Source organism: Schistosoma mansoni (assembly GCF_000237925.1).
Source record: "Schistosoma mansoni, WGS project CABG00000000 data, supercontig 0013, strain Puerto Rico, whole genome shotgun sequence".
Classification (NCBI taxonomy): Eukaryota; Metazoa; Platyhelminthes; class Trematoda; order Strigeidida; family Schistosomatidae; genus Schistosoma; species Schistosoma mansoni.
Window position 1 is genome coordinate 2,752,522 of NW_017386025.1, and position 19,378 is coordinate 2,771,899.

General features: G+C 31.3%; 2 protein-coding genes across 2 annotated transcripts; one reads left to right on the plus strand and one right to left on the minus strand.

The window, feature by feature from the left end:
- Positions 1-12,907: 12,907 nt before the first annotated feature.
- Positions 12,908-14,640, plus strand: Smp_173110 (hypothetical protein; the record flags this gene model as incomplete). Its single annotated transcript, XM_018790912.1, has 4 exons — positions 12,908-13,119; positions 13,168-13,322; positions 13,404-13,594; positions 14,509-14,640. The coding sequence occupies 4 exons, from the start codon at positions 12,908-12,910 to the stop codon at positions 14,638-14,640; spliced, it is 690 nt and encodes a 229-aa protein (XP_018645924.1).
- Positions 14,641-18,324: 3,684 nt separating this feature from the next.
- Positions 18,325-18,411, minus strand: Smp_198760 (phd finger protein, putative; the record flags this gene model as incomplete). The annotated part of the gene is made up of 1 exon (XM_018790913.1): positions 18,325-18,411. The coding sequence occupies one exon, from the start codon at positions 18,409-18,411 to the stop codon at positions 18,325-18,327; it is 87 nt and encodes a 28-aa protein (XP_018645925.1).
- Positions 18,412-19,378: the final 967 nt, after the last annotated feature.

Genomic DNA, 19,378 nt, shown 5'->3' on the forward strand with positions numbered 1-19,378 from the left:
GAGTAACTATAGTTTAAATAAATTCCATTTTAATAATGAAAAATGAACGTATACACACACACATTAACTAATGAATAATAATATCAAAAGTTCAATAATAGTAAGTGAAGATGGATTAAGGCTATATCGAGGCAATAAACACAATATTCACACATGCCAATTAGAGACTGACCAGTTGCAGTTTTAAAACGTCAATGTGAAGATTTAAACAATACCAAGTGAATTTAAAAGTTCAATAAGTTATTAGATAATTCTTGCTTTCTAATAATTTCATAATAGAAAGTTATCTTAAAATCTATTAGAAATTACCTAATCATGTACCTATAGGAACGATAATGATAATTTTCATTTGAACTCCGAAATCAATTCATCTTTTTTTAATTTCATCATTGTCAATAAAAAGTTTTCACAATTGTAGAAAACACTTGATTTATAAGATGTTGGAGAAGATTCATAGCTCAGGTGTATGAATTTGATGAAGTTTTGTTCTTTGAGATGGATGGTTTGGTCGTGTAGCTTTCATCGCTCTTCTGAACGACATCATTAGCACAAACATCGGGTAGAAGTGATGTGTTCGAATTTCTCCACATGTAGTTCACATCGAGGTGCACAGGACAAGCTGTGAACCACATGTGGAGAAATTTGAACACTTCACTTCTACCCGGAGTTTATGCTGATAATGTCGTTCAGAAGAACGATGAAAGATCCACGATGAAACCATCTAGCTCAGAGAACAAACTCCATCAAAAACACTTGATTTATTCAAAACGATAATGGAAACACATTTAGATTTTATTTGTACTTAAATAAATGTGTAAAATCTTTATCACTTATGTTCCTTACTGAATCTCAACCGAAAATATCCTTTCCTATCGACAAATATTAATTATTTTCTACAGATTACTTTCATGGTTATCTTGGTTACTTTAAGCAAGTTAACTAAAAAGTAAAAATGTTACTTGGACTTTGTGATTGGCAGAGAAAGAATTTAGACAGAAGCAAAAAATATATTTCTTGGATTCTTCATATTTACTGATAAAAAATCATGTATAATTTCCTGGGCTATTGTTTGGATAATGTACTATGTAAGGAAAAGGGTAGTAGGGAGACATATAAGTCAGTTGCACTGTCAAGCACTCGATAAAAAAGCTTCAGTTTACAAAATTTCTTTAAAATACTTCACATATCTGACAATACACTTATCTAATCTTTTCTTTTGTTAAAAACACTACGAAAATGTACAGAAATCAAGCCCATAAAGTCAGCAGTGATGCTGCCTTTTGTTTAACTCCAATACAGTGTATTCATGCGGTGATCCATACTGGGAGTAAAGTGGGTAGAGTTCAAATGAGAATACAAGCAAAAAGTTAATACCAAGATACCAGAAGAAAAATCATATAACTGTACTTGAATAACATTTACCAGCAAATAGGATAAGAAAGATCACTGATCTTTATAAGATAGTCGTTAGTTTCCTAAGAAAGGGAACAATTTTGATCTTGGATTATTGACTATAAAATAGTTAATTGAAAAGGATGTTTGGAGTTACGTAATATTTAGAAGAAAATGGTGAATACAGTTGGGAATCTTTTGATCTATAATTACCATACAAAGATTTTACACTTTGAAAACTATAGCAGTAATATCATGACCTTGGGATGAAGGAAGAACTCAAATAAACATTAACGAGTGCGTTTTTCTTGTGTCAATCACAAAAAAATCAAGAACACAAACATGTCAACCTTTTTAGTTAAAAATTACGCAAAAATACTAACAAATAATGGACATCAGAAGGGGTTTTATGGAGATTTAGTATTTTCATAGTTGAAAGCGTGAGTCAACTGAAGCTAGATCACTAAGGAAAACCTGGAAGCACTAGACGGCCGTTTCGTCCTATTGTGGGACTCCTCAGCAGTGCGCATCCACGATCTCACCTCGCGAGATTCGAACCCAGGGTATACCAGTCTAGTGCCAGAGCACTTAACCGATAGACACCTTGATTCTGAATATCCCACTAAATAGTTAGTCGATTGTTACTGAAATAAATTTTAGAAAAAGATACTGTGTATCCATTTTAAGTTCAATAAAATCTCTAATTTATTAGTAACTAAACACAGGTTTAAAGAATAATTAGTTAAGATTAATTTAAATTGAATGAAGCTTTTTACAAATGATCATAATAAATCACGTCACGTAACTAAATATTCATTTGAAGAAGTTCATAATAATTACACCGATTGATGTTTGTAGGAGGCCGAAAATTGATTTAGATGTATTCGGTATCAAAAGAAACATTATTCATTAATCAAAATAAAATGAACATATTAGTAGATAATTATCAGTTTCATTTTAAGGTTTTATTACTTCAATGATTCACCTGTTTTATACATTTTCAAGTGAAGGGAAAACAACATATCTATTAAAATCCACATATTCTGTAATTCTTTTAGATTTTTTTTCAGAAGAGCTAGTATATCGAACTGATATTACCGGGGAAAACTGGATAATTGTTTCACCTCAGTTACAGGAGTCCTGAACTTTATATACGTGCCACCTGACACGAGCTCAAACCTATGGCGTTTAGGTTTCTAACCGAGTAGATTGACACAAGGCCACCACGTTAAAATTCACTTGCTAATGTTTTCCAACTGTAACGAATTTATCATGATAATGGCACGATCTTCATCTCACATCGTAGTTCACTACAAATGATCGATTTCCAAGTAGTAGCCATTATCATGATAGTTTTACCCTTTAATTGGGGTTCTAATTCTATCAATGAAGTTGCATTCCGAACATTAATCTAACTGGGTCGACACCGCGTTCACTATGCTGAGATGTTAGGTGGTTGGAGTAGTCTACAGGAAACTATGAACCTAGGTTTCATGCTAGCTGGAAGTTGTCAGAAAAGTGTAGCTGTAACCTTAAGGGAGTTAGTACTCCCTGTGTGATACCAACGAGCGTCGACCAGTTTCAGAATAATTACTATCAATATACATTATGTCTCCGAACGGAATTCGTATCAATGAATGAAAAAAACACAACTAGACAATTCTTTCATCTTAAATTAGGAATGTGACAGAAACTCCTAAATTATATTTAAAAAGGGATCGTTTTATGTAATAAGATAACTGAAGCTAAACATAAAAACTCTTGAGTTTCCAATCACTGGCATCAATGAAACCTGTACACTGAGATACATATAGATCAAGGGCTTTATTCTGTGTAGGGTGATGAATTTATGCATCTGAAGAATCGCAGCTGATTACGTTAAAACAGATGTCTATTACCTCTCAGTTCATAATAATTCTCCAACTAATATCGGTATATGATCAGAAGGGGTTTTGTGGATATTATAGTAATTTTGATAGTTGATATCATGAATCAATTGAAGCTAGACCACCATGGAAAACCTGGAATCTGTGATCTTGTTTAGTTTCCATTCAATTTGTTAATCTTAATCACAAATATACTATGTACCATGGAAATTAGTAAACGTTATTCATATAAATTATAAATTATTCTTTTATGAAATTTTCATATAACCATTTATTATCTTTCTTTATATTTTGTATTTTGTTTAATTAAGTAAATCACAATCCTTTTAAATGACTCATTGATAACAAATAAACTTGGGTTACACCCACTCTAACTATTATGAAATCAATAAAAAATTAATTTATAACCTTATAAATGATTTAAACCTACATAGATCTACTCTCTACAGTTGTTGCTATATTAAAAAGAAAAAAATATTCTGATTTTAAGAAAGAAATCAATCAATAAGAATTGAAGAATTTGTTAAAACTATGTTATATATATATATGTTTATATATCATTATATATTTACTTTCTATTAAGTTTGAGTAATGGAATATTGATTTAATCAATCTTTTAACTCATTATAAGCGAAGATGGATAGTGGCTAGCAGTGGAATCCAGGACTAGCGTTTCGTCCTATTTGGGACTCATCAGCTGGATGTACCCGCATCTCAGAGTCGATGTTCAATCTGGGACTCGAACCTAATACCTTTCGCTTCAATTAACAACGCGTTATCTACTCAGCTACTGATTTCTGATGGCCACTTGCTTGTGCGATGGGGTGAAGTTTGAATTCACTTAGTATTGTTTGTTTGAATCTTCCCATTGATGCTCAGGACGAAACGCGCGTCCTGGATTCCACTGCCAGGCGACTATCTATCTTTGCTTATAATGCTCGTGAATTAAGGTTATATCGAAGCAATACGCATAGTATGCACATATGCCAATTAGAGACTGATCAGTTGCAGTCCAAAAACATCAATAAGAAGATTCAAACAAACAATACGAAGTGATTTTAATTAATTAGTTTGATAATATTGGGTATAAAAAGAATTAGAATCGTTTAATGTCATCTATGGTTATCATAAGAGTAAATATTAACTACATTTTAGTAGTACAATCTAATATGTTTATTTCAACTATGTTATTTATTACTACTATCAGTATACCCCTCTTCCTACTATCAACTTGTACTTTTACCCAATTATGCTCGGTGATACATTCTATTCCATTGTAATTATTAACTCAAATAGCCTTGATTGGTCTGAAAAACTTTGTTATATCGATTGAGTGAGTGCCAAGTTTAATATATGAAGTGATAATCCCCGCCAATCGGAGAGGAGTGAATTATCGATCAAAGCAATGATACACGAAAGCTGTATGAGCAATCTTGAGTACTTATCAGTCCTGTTTTCTGCCTAGCCCAACCAGTTAAGTCCAGAACATCAATAACAGCCTCTGCAATATAGATCATTATTCACAAACATAATGTGTTTATATACCAAACAATTTGACCACATCTTACCATAAAATAGAAAATAACATTTGTACAAGATTTGGCCAAATGTGGCTGTGAATAAGGGGAACAGTAATTAATGGACCAAGGATAACTCAAGAATGGTAAATCGTACAGTAATAGTCTATAGGTCAAAATAAAGCTTATAATAAGAGGGACACGATTACGAATATTTTAGTTGCTTAACAATTATACAATAGGAATTATACGTATCATATTGGTCCATAAAAAGTTCTCAAAATTACCATTCATAAATCTCCACAGGATATAACAATTTCCGTATAAATATTCATGTATATTAGAGTAAAAAGCCTGATGATGATCTAATTGAAAATAATTATTCACTTACATGTGTTGTTCTAGTTTTCACAATGGGAATCTCTAATAAACATTTCATATTTATAACCTAAATTTTTTTATGATTTTATGGAATTTGAAAATGAGATATTTATCATTTTCACTTATAGTGGCTAGCAGTGGAATCCAGGACTAGCGTTTCGTCCTAATTGGGGCTGATCAGCTGAATATGCCTGCATCCCAAAGTTGATGTTCATTCTGAAACTCGAACTTAGTACCTTTCGCTTCAAACGCTATAACGTTATCCACTTAGCTACTGAGTCCTGATAGCCACTTGTTTGTGAATGGGCTGAAGTTTAAATTCACTTATACTTATTATCTAATTGATCACTGATGTTTTGTCGTTTGGAGTTCAGAAAGTTACAAGTGACGAAAATGTTAAAAGTTAGTTGATGCACAAAAATAAAAAGGTCCATAAACAAACGTTTACTGATGTAGTTAACAAATCTGAGTGTAATACAACGAATGAATTGATTATAAATGAGTTTACTGTTGACTCTTACTGAAACTGTAGTGAGCAGAACATGAGTGGGGACAATCGAATGCATTTTAGCACAAAATTACAGAATATCTCCCTAAAATCTGACAATCATACAGTAAACAGTTAATTTGAAAGCTATTAATCAATTATCTCAATCTTGACTGTTCCTTCTGCAAATATCAGTCCATCGTCTCTGATTTCATTGTTCATGCATTTTCATACCGATCGTGTTCGGTTCTAGTTCTTTCTTTATCGATCTTCTGCTGAGATACATTCAATTCCTGATCATCACCACATACTACTTATGTGAATATAAGTAACCCACACCACAATATTATGTCGTGAAAGTTTATTGTGTTACTAATCTAGGATCAATTTTTTGAAAAGTTGTATCTATTATAGATAAAATAAAACTACATTCAGGCATTCGATAGTAAATTTCCATATTTAACTGCAGACTTATTTTCAGAAGGGGGTTTTGTGGAGGTTTTAGTTTTTTTATATAGTTAAGGTCATTAGTCAATTGAAGCTAGACCACCATGGAAAACCTGGAAGCACTGGACGGCCATTTCGTCCTATTGTGGGACTCCTCATCAGTGCGCATCCACGATCCCTCCTCACGAGGTCCGAACCCAGGACCTATCAGTCTCGTCTTAGATATTATGAGTTGGATTAATAATTAAACTGGAAAATAATTTTTGTAACAAGTTGACTGTGTTTAGGTAAATGCTGTTTCTTCTAGAATGAAATAAATGTGTACTTTATCGTATCTTGAAACTTTTCCGGAGATTAAAACAATCCGTTTTTTTTTAAATGTTTTATGTTTTTACCCTATTCTATATTTAATTGATACTGGCATATTTTGTCTTGTGATTAACCTGTGTTATTTAGACTTCAGCAGAATATTTTCTGTAAAAGATGGTAATATTAATAAATTTTGGGATTTAAGTACTAGGAGAATAAAGATTGTGATGAAGCATCAAAATTTAGAAAATGTAAGCTGTTTAGTTCTAAATTAAGGACCCTAATTTTAGAATAGATTAAAGGACCTGAATGTTTTGAGTACTACTGTTCAATGAATGGAAGATGCTTATAATTCAAAGGATCTTTACTATAACCAAATATTGGTCCAGTTTATTATGGATATGATAAATAATTTTAAAGATCACTTTGTGGATTTTCAAATGTTTACGAAGAGTAAAAGGGATTGAATTACCTAAAGTTATATGATTCATTACGTTTATTGTATATGAAACCATTCGATCTAAAAATTTTGGAAATTATAGATAAAATAAAATGAAGAATAGGATGTCTCTTTTCTGATTACAGTTTTCTTCACAGATTGATAAAACGTATTTGACCATTGAAAATCACAATGAAGTGAACACCTATTTTTAGTCTAGTTTCAGACTTTCCAACATACTGTATTAACACCATAACATATGAGTTCAAATCCAGAATCTTGTTACCCAACGTCAAGTATGCTATTTTCAGATTATTTGCTAGAAATCCAATATTGTGCATTTCAACTTCTGTCATTCCACAAATATAACCTGATGATTATCCACTACCATAGATGATTGCTTCAATTTTAATATTATTGGATTTCACCCGTTAAATATTAAGCTAAAATATCTTCAAGGATTCACCTTGAAGTTATTAATTAATGAAGACATAATCATTATTCACATTAGCGATTTTGAATGACCTATTCAATTTGCCAGTAGTTTTCATCATAGATTGACATCAATTAAAAACTGTTGAAAATCACATGGAACTGAACAGCTGTTTCTCACAAGCTTCAAACTCTTGATATATACGAATTTAATCGATTTGATTTGATTTCCATCAGTCACTAAACTAAATAGTTTCTGACTTTTGATTTGTTTATCCATTTCTTTTTCCAATAAAAATAGTTTTGTAGGACAAGCTTTTTAAATTTTAATTTTGCTAGTGATATGATATCCATAATAAATGCGCGCTTCTTCATTCAATCATTTACTAACTTATTCAGTCATATGCCCCACAAAAGTTTAATACTGTCTATCATATTTAAAGTACGAAGTCGAGAAGTAAGGTCAACCACTTTAGTTTACTGCCATTTCAACACGACGAAAAACAAATTCTTTTCGTTCTGTCGATAAAATCAGTAGTAATGACCTATAGTGCTCATTTTTAAAATGATAGATAATCCAAATAACAAAAATAGCAATTAATAGTAATAGTAACCGATATTCCGTTTACCTCTTGAATAAATCATAAAGTAATGAGTATGTAAGGAAATTATTATAGGGCTTCTATGTAAGTGCTTGCGTACTAGACCAGAAACTTTGGGTTCGATTTCCTGTGATCGGCCCATGAATGTGCACTGTTAAATAGTTCTTAACTAGAAAAAAACTGTCCATTGTCTCCTGATTTTCAATGATAGCATGAATAAGATCAATCCGTGGTGTAAACTATGAAAATATGAGGAAATTTTAGGACGGTACGTTTATATAAATGTGTGTGTTTTTGTGTATATAAGAGAGATCTATATTGATTTATATTTAAATAAACAGGTTTAGATGTAAACATTGGAGGAGAAAACTACAGATACGATTGTAAAATGATAAAAGTCGATAATAATAATAATAACGATGTATATTAATAAATTGATTTCGTTCTCCAGAGAAACTAGTTTTAAACCAGTCAATTTCTTAGCGCTTACTTTTTGTTGTTAGGAGATGATTACAAAAATCACTGATTAAATACTAATCTTATTTTTCAATATAATGACCTATGATAATTTATACGATATAAGCAGTGTTAAGAATATTAATAAAAAGTTATGTAAGGGGATAATGATTTCTTTTTGAAAGTACCTTGTATGTTTTGTTTAGTTGTTTTACTGAATTCCCAATGTTGACAGGTGCTTATCCACCTGAATACTGGTTACCAGTGTTCGACTTAAAATAAAATGTTCTTATGTCAGGTAATACATAGTGGGTGTTCTACAAAAAGGACACATATCAGTAGAGCCTAAAATTAAAACCGGTTGGTTTGATAATGTAACAAAATGATACTATTGTCATAAAATAAATAATGAATGAGCGTCATAAGGTCTATATAATAAGATAATGTATATATTATATATATTTTAATCACATTTGTTAATTTTTATAACACATTTTTGTTTAAATTTGTAAATTTGAGCTGTGTGCAATTACAATCAGTAGTTTGGTAATAATAATATATTCATTCCAGCGAGGCGTAAACAATTAAACTATGAATGTATCCCCTTTACTTTGACAAATATATGTATCATTTTGAACTTTACTCGGATACACTATCGTAAACTGTATGGATGAATATATATGATTGTACAGTTTATGAATTAATTAACATTATCTTCCTGGAAATGTTAAACAAGTTAAATTAAACTATCAGACTGAATAAAGAGAATTAAACTAAGAAAATGTTCCTTCTGACGAAACTATTTACTTAAGCTATACATTTGTATTTTTAGTTGTGTGGTGAATATATATGTCGATAGAAGGATAGAAACGATTGCATAATAAAGTGATTCAAGACTCCATTTATCAAATGAGATTACGTAATGATATATTTACCATACAAGTATAAATACTAATGAACAGATTATGTAGAGAATTTCGTCAAAAATAAGAATTTCTTAGCTGAATTCCATTTTTAATAATGTCATTTGGTTATATTCGCATTACGCATGACTGATATTATTTATCAAGATCTTGTTACATCTTCAAGACAGTTTATATCAGTTTGTGTAACTTTAGAAATATTTTAAATTGATATTCGAAATTCACAAGTCATCAGTCCTACTTCTTGTGTTTTCGACAACTCAGGAAGTGTTTTTTCTACCGTCTCCGTCGTTTTAGTTTTTATCTTTTAGTCTCTATTTACGTCTGAACTCAGAAGAAACACTTTTTATTCATTGATTCCGTGATGTATGAGTTCATTAGTTAAGTATAGAGGTGAAGAAATAGCTTGATTTACAATGATCGATCATTAAGCATTAACCATTGTCTTATGTTTTCAGTCTCTACTGTTAATCCCACTAGTCAAGTATTAATGTGGCCACTAATCTGAATGATTTAAACATTACACCCATTATATTCTAATTTTAGATGGATGAAAGTAATCAGAAAGAAACAATTAACTTGGGCTATATACTGGCTGGAACTCGTAAGCAAACTGTATCTGTAAACTTGAGGCAACTCAAGTCAGTCTGAGTTCCACGAGGACCATAATTCCTTCTAAATTTCAATAAATATTGTTTCTAGCTGACTGCATAAAACCATCTAATGACAATTTCATTACCTTAAAGTCTAAGATTCAGACTTTTTTAAAAGAAATATATTTGAATATATAAACAAATACACTTAAGCCTGATAATCTCACGGTTGATAATTGATTAACAAACACACTGTGTTGTTATAAGATATACTTATTTCTAAATACAATATATGAGCTCTTAAAAATGATGTAAAATACACATTCAATTATTGCTCACATCTTGACAAAAAATATATTCTGTAAGGAATACAGTTACTTCTCATTATTATTACTAGATTTTCAACTTTACTTCATTCATTTCATATTAGTATGAAGTACCTACATTAAATGACCAGTTGTTGAAGAATCAATTCTAAGCTAAAATCCTGTTCATTATGGTTATCTTACTTAACAAACAAAACATTTTTAAGTGATATATAATATTATATAGTTGAGATCATGAGTCAATTGAAGCTAGACTACCATGGAAAACCTGGGAGCACTGGGCGACCGTTCTGTCCGAGTGTGGGACTCAGCAGTGCGCATCCACGATCCCGCCCCGCGAGATTCAAACACAGGACCTACCAGTCTCGCGCCAAAGCACTTAACCACTAGACCCTTGAGCCGGCATCCAACGGTGTTAATGTCTAACTTCAACCAATCTCGAATCTTGCGAGGTGGGATCGTGGATGCGCACTGCTGAGGAGTCCCACAATAGGACGAAACAGCCATCCAGTGCTTCCAGGTTTTCCATGGTGGTCTAGCTTCAATTAATTCATAATCTCAACTATATAAATTTACTAAAATCTCCACAAACCCCCCTTCTGATGATGATATATAATATGTTTCGTTATTCTAAAAATTTCGTTTTTCTTTTTTTTTTAAAAAAATATGTATGTAAGAATATATTTTCATAAGGTGATACTTGTGTGTATAACATTTTCTCTATAGACTAATTCAGACTAATAATCTACAAGAGAATAGGTAATAATAGACGGGGAAAAAAACTTATAAATGCCTGAAATGTTTGCATACAATTATGTAGTAAATCAAATGCAAAAAGAAAGGAAGTTATAATGCTGGACTTAATTCAAATTTTATTAATTTTAAACTGATTAGGATTTGAATTTCTAGATGTTATTGGACGTTATGTTTCACCATAGTAACAACTAAGTTCTTAATGTATACTGATACTGTACAATTTTTTATATTTGGTGTTAATCAACAATTAATATATATTACCGCAACGGTTTACGTTACTAGTTATTTGAATGGACGATATTTCTGCTAATGAATGTGGATATAAATGAAGTGACTATTGACAAAGATTATCGTATGGTGGTAGTATTTGAATAATGTCTAAAAATGGAAAAGGTCGTCTGTAATGACCACTTAGTGTGTTGTATCCAGCGCTTTTGGTGACTTTTCTATTCATGTTACGTATCTGAGTTTAGTTTTCATCTAAAATCTTTCAAATTTTAATGTTTCTCATATTTGTGTTTGTATTTTTTCTTTTGAGCTACACCATATTGTATATGTCTTTGAAGGCCTTCAATAAAATAGTTTTTTATCGGGTATTCGCTAACCAGAAATGCGGATCTCTTAGTAGATCTAGGAATTAGAACAACGAGATATTGATTCCAACGATAAAACTGTTGAAACTAAACCACACTCCTAGTGAAATCATATTTCTTATAGGGATGGAATTTTAAATAAAACGATAACCATTTGTTTCATGATCTTTAGTTTTATAAAGGGGATGATTTGTGAAGTCATTAAGCTTCATGGAATTGTTAAGAAATGGATTGTTATCTAAAAAAGAAAGGAAATGATACTTTATGGATGGAAAGGTACAAGAATTCAAGAAAAAAGAAACGTGTAACTATCTATTGAACATTTATATCGATTAGCAAACTATTTCAGATTTTAAAAACTTTGCCAGATTGTATGGTTGTCCTACGTAGATTTGTTATACATGTTTCCTAAACTTGAGCCCAACGTAGTACTTGAGTGAGAAGACTAAGAACAACTGGGAAATTGTATTGGCAACTCACTGGTATATATGCAAGCATATATCCCTCGGATGTTTGGACCAAACCTTGACGAGCTACACAAATGGTTTTAGTGAATAGCATGTACTGTCTCACCTCACTCACAGACCATTCGACCCTGAAATAATATACGTTCACATATGCATGATATATCTGGGTTCGTTCATCCTATCAAACTGAGGTTGAAATACCTCTTTTAGTAAAATATCGTCATGTCACCAAACAAAAATCTTTAAACATTGTTTTATTAATTAGTATAAGACTACCCATCAACACGAGATCATTATCGTGTTACTCTGAGAATTCACTTAAGTTAGAATTATACGTAATTAGATTTAAACTTAGTAACTTAAACATTGCAAACTCTCAGTGCAACCAGAATACCCTATTTCTGACTCCTGGTGTTTTGTAGTCTCATATTAGAATAAAGTGTAAATTCACAAATAACTGGTTTTCAGTGACCCCTCGGTTCATGTTAGCCTCTGGAATAAATTAAATTTGATTGTATACAAATGACTGGAAGATGTGTACGTATGTACCTTCACATATTGAATTATGATAACTGAGTTGTTGTTGACTCTGTGTATACCAGTCACGTTTGAAAACTGTTTAACTGTATAGAAGGCACTCCGCTATTAAAAACGTTAAGGAGTTTAATAATCATATAAATACATACAAAACTTAAAAGTCTTCATTTCCAAGTCATATATTTTGTTGCTAATCGTTAAACTGTAAATTGTTATAAAGTTATTTTTAGATTGTCATCATACTATGTAACTATATTTAACACTCTGCACACCTTTCATCATCATTACTAATGATAACGTATCTTTGTTTTTTCTTCTCTTATATATAAAGTAGGCTACAATTTAACTGAATCCTAAATAACTGATGATTTTTGAAAGTGAAGACAACTGGAATGCAAAAAGTAATAATACATCAAGAAAACATTCAATTTCAATTTTATCACCTACAACATCTTCAATTGAGTCAATAGGGCATAATCCAAACAATAATATTAGTAGCAGTGCTATTAATAGAATGACAAATCATTCAAAATTTGACAATTTATCATCTGAATATAATCCAAGTCATAATAGATGGTCACCAGAACATTTTAATAATAACAATAATAATAATAATAAAGCAAGTAATTCAAATCGACATACACCTAATAAATATCTCACGATTAATCCATATTACAATATGGAGGATTCCAATGCATCTTCTTCTGAGACAAAAATCCAAATTTTGAAATCGATCGATAATGATGGTGTCGGTAGTGGTTTTACTAGTTGTACTAGTGGTAATATAGGTCAAATTGGAGTTATTTCAACTAATATTAATAATAATGATAATAATAATAATAATGCTATTGCTAATCCAGTTACCAATAATACAAGCAATAGTAATAATAACAATTTTGATATAGATTGTTTTCATTATCCATTACGTGAAGCAATGAATCAAGATCTAATTGATTTACTACGATCACAAATATCGAAATTATTAGAAGAAAATGAAAAGCTTGTATCAAGAATTGACGATTATCGACAAAAGATAGCATTTATCGAACGCGTAAGTAATATATACGCACATACTTTTTTGTTTACTACGAAAATCTTAAATAGATTGCAAATGATATCTGATCATTGGGATTTCTTTTCATGAAGCGATTAGCTGCTAACTGTTTAAAAATTCACATTTCATTAAGATAAAGATATTAGGACGAAAAATATTCTTTGATTAAGATTATGAATAGATTGATCTCAGACCACTGTTGAAACTTGGATGCCGGCTGAGTAGTCTAGAGGTTAAGCTCTCTTAGTCTAGGCTGAAAGTCCTTGGTTCAAATCCCGTGTGCAGGATCGTGGATGCGCACTGATAAGGAGTCCCATACTTGGATGAAACGGACGTCCAATGCTTCCAGGTTTTCAATGGTGCTCTAACATCGATTCATGCATGATTTCAATCAAAAACTTAACAATCTATACAACCCCATACTGAAAAATATTTAATTTCAATGAATTATCATCAGGTTCTAAATCAATAGTCAAGTGACCAAAGAAATTTTCTAGCAAATGCAGCTTTAACTAACGAATTGATGAATTAAACATTGCTTGTAAATGTTAAGATGTTTACATGAGAATTATGATTAAAATAAATACAGATAATATAGCGTAATAGAAATAATAAATAACTCTAATATTTTACTACATAATGTTTATGAAGATACTCTTGATAATAATATGAATAAATAGGACATAGATGCTTTACAGAAGGTAATACGCCAAAGACTAATAAGGAAGACGGAGACGATGATTTGTAGGAACTGAGTTTCTGATGGTGTGGAAAGACTGAAAAATGTGTGACTGCTAAGCTGAACGTCTAGAGGAGGTGAAGCATCTCATATTAGTCTGTTCTGTGATATGGCAATGATATATGACCAAGCGTCTTTAACTAGTACTATTTATCAAGACTAATAAGTTCAGGATCAACGACGAATGTTTATAAAATCATTCGAACCAATTAAATGGGATAAATTTATGCTTAAAAATATTGAAGGGAAGAATATACATACAGGAGGTGTACCTATTCGACTCTATTATCAAGATAAATACTGATTAGTGATTCTGAGATAGGAAACGAATCAGAACTTGATTCTTTTGAATGCACTGTTCTGGTTTTTTAATTCTTTTTGCAAATCGTTTCCATAGTTTGAAAAATTTGGACTGTAACCGCCTATGATGAATTTGTATTAATAAAGCAGATCACTGCGAATGATTGATTAGTGTTAGCCTTATGGTTCATCTGAACTGGATGTCTTAATATAGAACTATTGGTATTATTAACTAGGCATTTGCTATCAAATTGGCCTATATTCCTTGATTATTATTTCAAAGCAAGAACGGTTGATAAGAATTTATCAAAAACAATATTATTTTTTACAAAACCTGATAATAATTGACCAACTACCCTGCCATTTAATAAGTTAATCATGTTTCATCAAATAGATTACTATTATGGTCTAAAAATCAATCGGCTTTAGTTATACATTGTTTCTTAAAGAAATCTTTTACTCGACACAGTAATAAGCAGACGAAGATCATCAGAACTATGTGATATATTAGTGTAATACATTTTGAACAATCTGATCACATATATACTTCTTACGAACATTTGTGCATAAAAATATAAAGGTCAACTAGACAAATGTAGGTAAGAGACAAAAAATAATAAAGAAAATAATATGAAAAACAATGTGAAATTCACCAATCTGGATAATAAGCTAATATTACCAGGGTAGGTTTCAGACGAGAACAGTTTATTATCCAGCGTAGTGAGTTTCACATTGTTTTCTATATTATCTTTGTTTCATGTTACCTAAATTTGTCTAGTTGACCTTTTTGTTTTTATGCATGAATGTTCTTAACAAATAAATATGTGATCAAATTGTTCAAAATGTATTACACTAGTATATCACATAGTTCTGATAATCTCCGTCTTCCTATTACATTAAAAACTATTGCTCAGTTTCTAAACTTCTCAATACATCAGCTGAAGATGAAATAAGCAGTCTTAAGCACTTCATTTTCAGCATCTATTCCGATACACAACCCACATAATTACCAATATGAAATACAAGACCAGACAGTATCTCTGTGGTGTATGCTACTGATGTTGACAGATATAAGTAGTATGTATCATCAATCGAAAGTGGAATGCCTGGAGACAGAAGGTTGGGAAGATCGAAGAGAAGAGAACAAGAACAGAAGGTGATTAATGTAGAAACGAAGGAACAGTGAAGTCTAAGACGATTGATTGACATTTTGTAAATGAAGTATTTACTGTATGGTTCTCAGATTCTACTAAAACATTCTGTATTTTGTATTCAAACACATTTGGTTGTCATCACTGGTGTTCTCATTCACTACATCCCAATTAGTACATTTTACTATAAAAACTAAGTAATCAGTTAGTAATTAATCAAGAACTTTTTTCGATCTGTGAAAGTTATGACAATAATTTCTGATTAGTGAGATAATTTCTACAACGTGAGGTTGTTGAATTCCCCTCCCAACTCTTCTTCTTTACCCGGCTTTAAGATGGACAGTTGTCTAAGAGGTTCATCAGACGAAGTCATGACAATATATGAAAAGGTATAGCCTACAACTAAGGCTGTATAAAAACCCAACTAAACAATTGTTTAGTAAATAAATAGAATATCATGCAGTTAGTTCCCTTTATGAATTTAAATAAAGACAGGACAAATATTGATGCAGAATAGTATGAATTCATTACATTTCGTGGTTTCTCATCAGCTGCTTAAAACCAAATATTCATCCTATTTATAACCTCAATGCTAAAACTCTAATGCATATTTGGTTGTAAGCAGCTGATGAGAAACCACGAAATATAATGAATTCATACTATTCTGCATCAATATTTGTCCTGTCTTTATATAAATAGAATAGATTAATTCACTCAAAAGATAACTACCGAGGTTTCATATCTTCTATATTCATATCAATTCTACCTTCCAATGATCATTAGATCGATACTTATAAAGGCCACAAATACCTTGTAGTGCCGTGCTTCGTTAATAGCTCACTTCGATAGCCATTATGGTACAAGTCTTAACGGTGTATAAAATCAGGAGGCAAACGGAAGCGGCAACTACATTTTTATTGATGAATGATGCAGACCAGAAAGCTGTGGTCACATGAGCAAGTGTAAGCGAGCGAAGCAAAGATGATGCATTGTGGAGATGGCTGGGAGCCAACTCGAGAGCGAAGCGAAAACGATGCGTATTGGAGATGGCTGGGAAGCTAACTCGCCATGAGCAAGCATTACTCAATATTTATAATCAAACAAAAATGAATGACAGACATATGATGAGTAGGATACGAAGGGTACACATATACGCTCATATAAAAGTATAGTCAAGGTCAATAACCGGATAATTAACAAGACCGAAATATGACTCAATGTATAGGTGAATTGGCTTGGCCAGTAACTAGAATAAAGTATATGGGCTTAACATATAAACCGATACTACAACCTTAAACTCGTGATCATGAGCTATTGATTCGTTTTTTTACCTATATATATATTCACTACTCGATTCATTTTAGATTAGTTTGTCTTTATATACGAAAGTAACCTAAGTATTAGCAATATTATGAAATGATGACATAATTTCTGTTGTAGTCTATAGTGTGTTTCAATCAGAATTGAAGATTGAATCTAAAGTTTGTCAAGTGTGCTTCAAAATGTATTTCATGTTTATCATTTGACAGTGATTGATATGAAATTGTTTTCTATCATGACATGAAGTTAAAAGAAGTACATTTCTTCGTTTAAAAAGCAATAAATTCCATGTTCTGTATAGCTCCGAATACTTTTTTCAATCCAAACTCTCAGGATTACACTGTTAAATATTGGTAAAGTTTAATTTTTCCGTCGAAATAACAGAATGTTTACTTATTTACACAAGTGACTAGTTTATTTAAAGTATGTTAAGGTATAGAGAGAGTGTGTGCGTAAGGTTCGTTGATTTATCCAATTCACAAAATCTGTTAATGAACTAATGTTAACTACCTTGTGTTATGTCGAATGGGTGCATGCCCTGTTTGATATATATGAACGTGCTGAATCCCGCCAATCAGAGAGGAGTGAATTATCGATCAGAGCAATGATACACGAAAGCTGTATGAGCAATCTTGAGTACTTGTCAGTCCTGTTTTCTGCCTAGCCCAACCAGTTAAGTCCAGAACATCAATAACAGCCTCTGCAATATAGATCATTATTCACAAACATAATGTGTTTATATACCAAACAATTTGACCACATCTTACCATAAAATAGAAAATAACATTTGTACAAGATTTGGCCAAATATGGCTTTGAATAAGGGGAACAGTAATTAATTGACTAGGGATAACTCAAGAGTGGTAAACCGTATAATAATACTTCAAAGGTCAAAATAAAACTCATAATAAAAGGAACATGAATATGAATAGTTAAGTTACTTAACAATTATACAATAGGGATTATACGTATCATATTGGTCCATAAAAAGTTCTCAAAATTACCATTCATAAATCTCCACGAGATATAACACTTTGTTTGAAAGTAGGAATAGCTTTTATCAATACTACTTATCATCAGTAAGTAGTATATTATATTCTGTAAGTTCTTTACATCTGTAAAAAGGTATTACATTGAATTATTTATCGGATCAAATAGAATTGTGAACAGATCAATGATATTGATAATGATAATTAATACGATTCGTTTTGGATTTAGTTAATAATTTCTCACTATACATTGATGTTTCTTATAATTTTTCTTATCGTTAAGGACTTCAGTGTTTACTGTCGAGCTGTAAAGCATAAACTTTCTAAATTCTGCTAATTATTAGCATGCTTAGGTATTGATGTTCTTAAGCATTTAGTAATTCTGCTAAATGTTACTTGTATTTTTGATTAAAAGATGATCATTCAAAACTAGTGGTGATTCGTTTGATAGAGATCTTTGGAAGGATCACTGAACTATCTACGTAATTGTCTGTTTCACCAATTAGCAGGTCATATTTTTTATTCTGCTTTCTTAAATTCCAGATGATCAGAAAACCTTTTGATGTGATATGCATCAGAACTTATTTCCTTGTTTAGAAAGGGTAATCACTGCCGTTTAATGAAAAAAAAATACTGCCACTGATTTACTGGAAATTCAACTACTTTTAAAGATGTTAGTCAGTTACGTAATTTGGCATGGAATTGTTCAAAATAGTTATTGGATCTCTTGTAGATGTGTATGTGTATATAGAGTAGGATTCGATATAATCTGAAGAATTAGGTTATTTAAATAACATCTCTATTTTTGAAAGTTAGCATGACATGTTTTCTAATATTGATAAGTAATTCTTATAGATATTTGTAAATATTGTAATCCATAGATTACTAAAAGCGGAAACTTACAATTTACCTTAATTTTTATATGGTTTAAAAAGAAACCACTTGAACAATTACACAATTGGCTTCAGTTACCCCCCCATTATGAATGTGCATTCACTAGATATAAATTTAACGAAGGACAGTAAAATCATTAACAATCGAATGATTGTGAATTCACTATCAATAGCGTTCATGAAAAAAATTCTTATCGGGGTAATACATAGTTCCAAACTTTTATCTGTCAAATACACTTTAACTGATTACTTACGGATTACGTAACTGGTCGTAAAGGAATTTCGGAAACTTACTGAATGGGTGTGAAGCAGTTATCTGCTGGAGACAATGGAAGATGATCACGCAATATCGTGGATTGACTGAATTTAGACATTAACACTATTGGATGC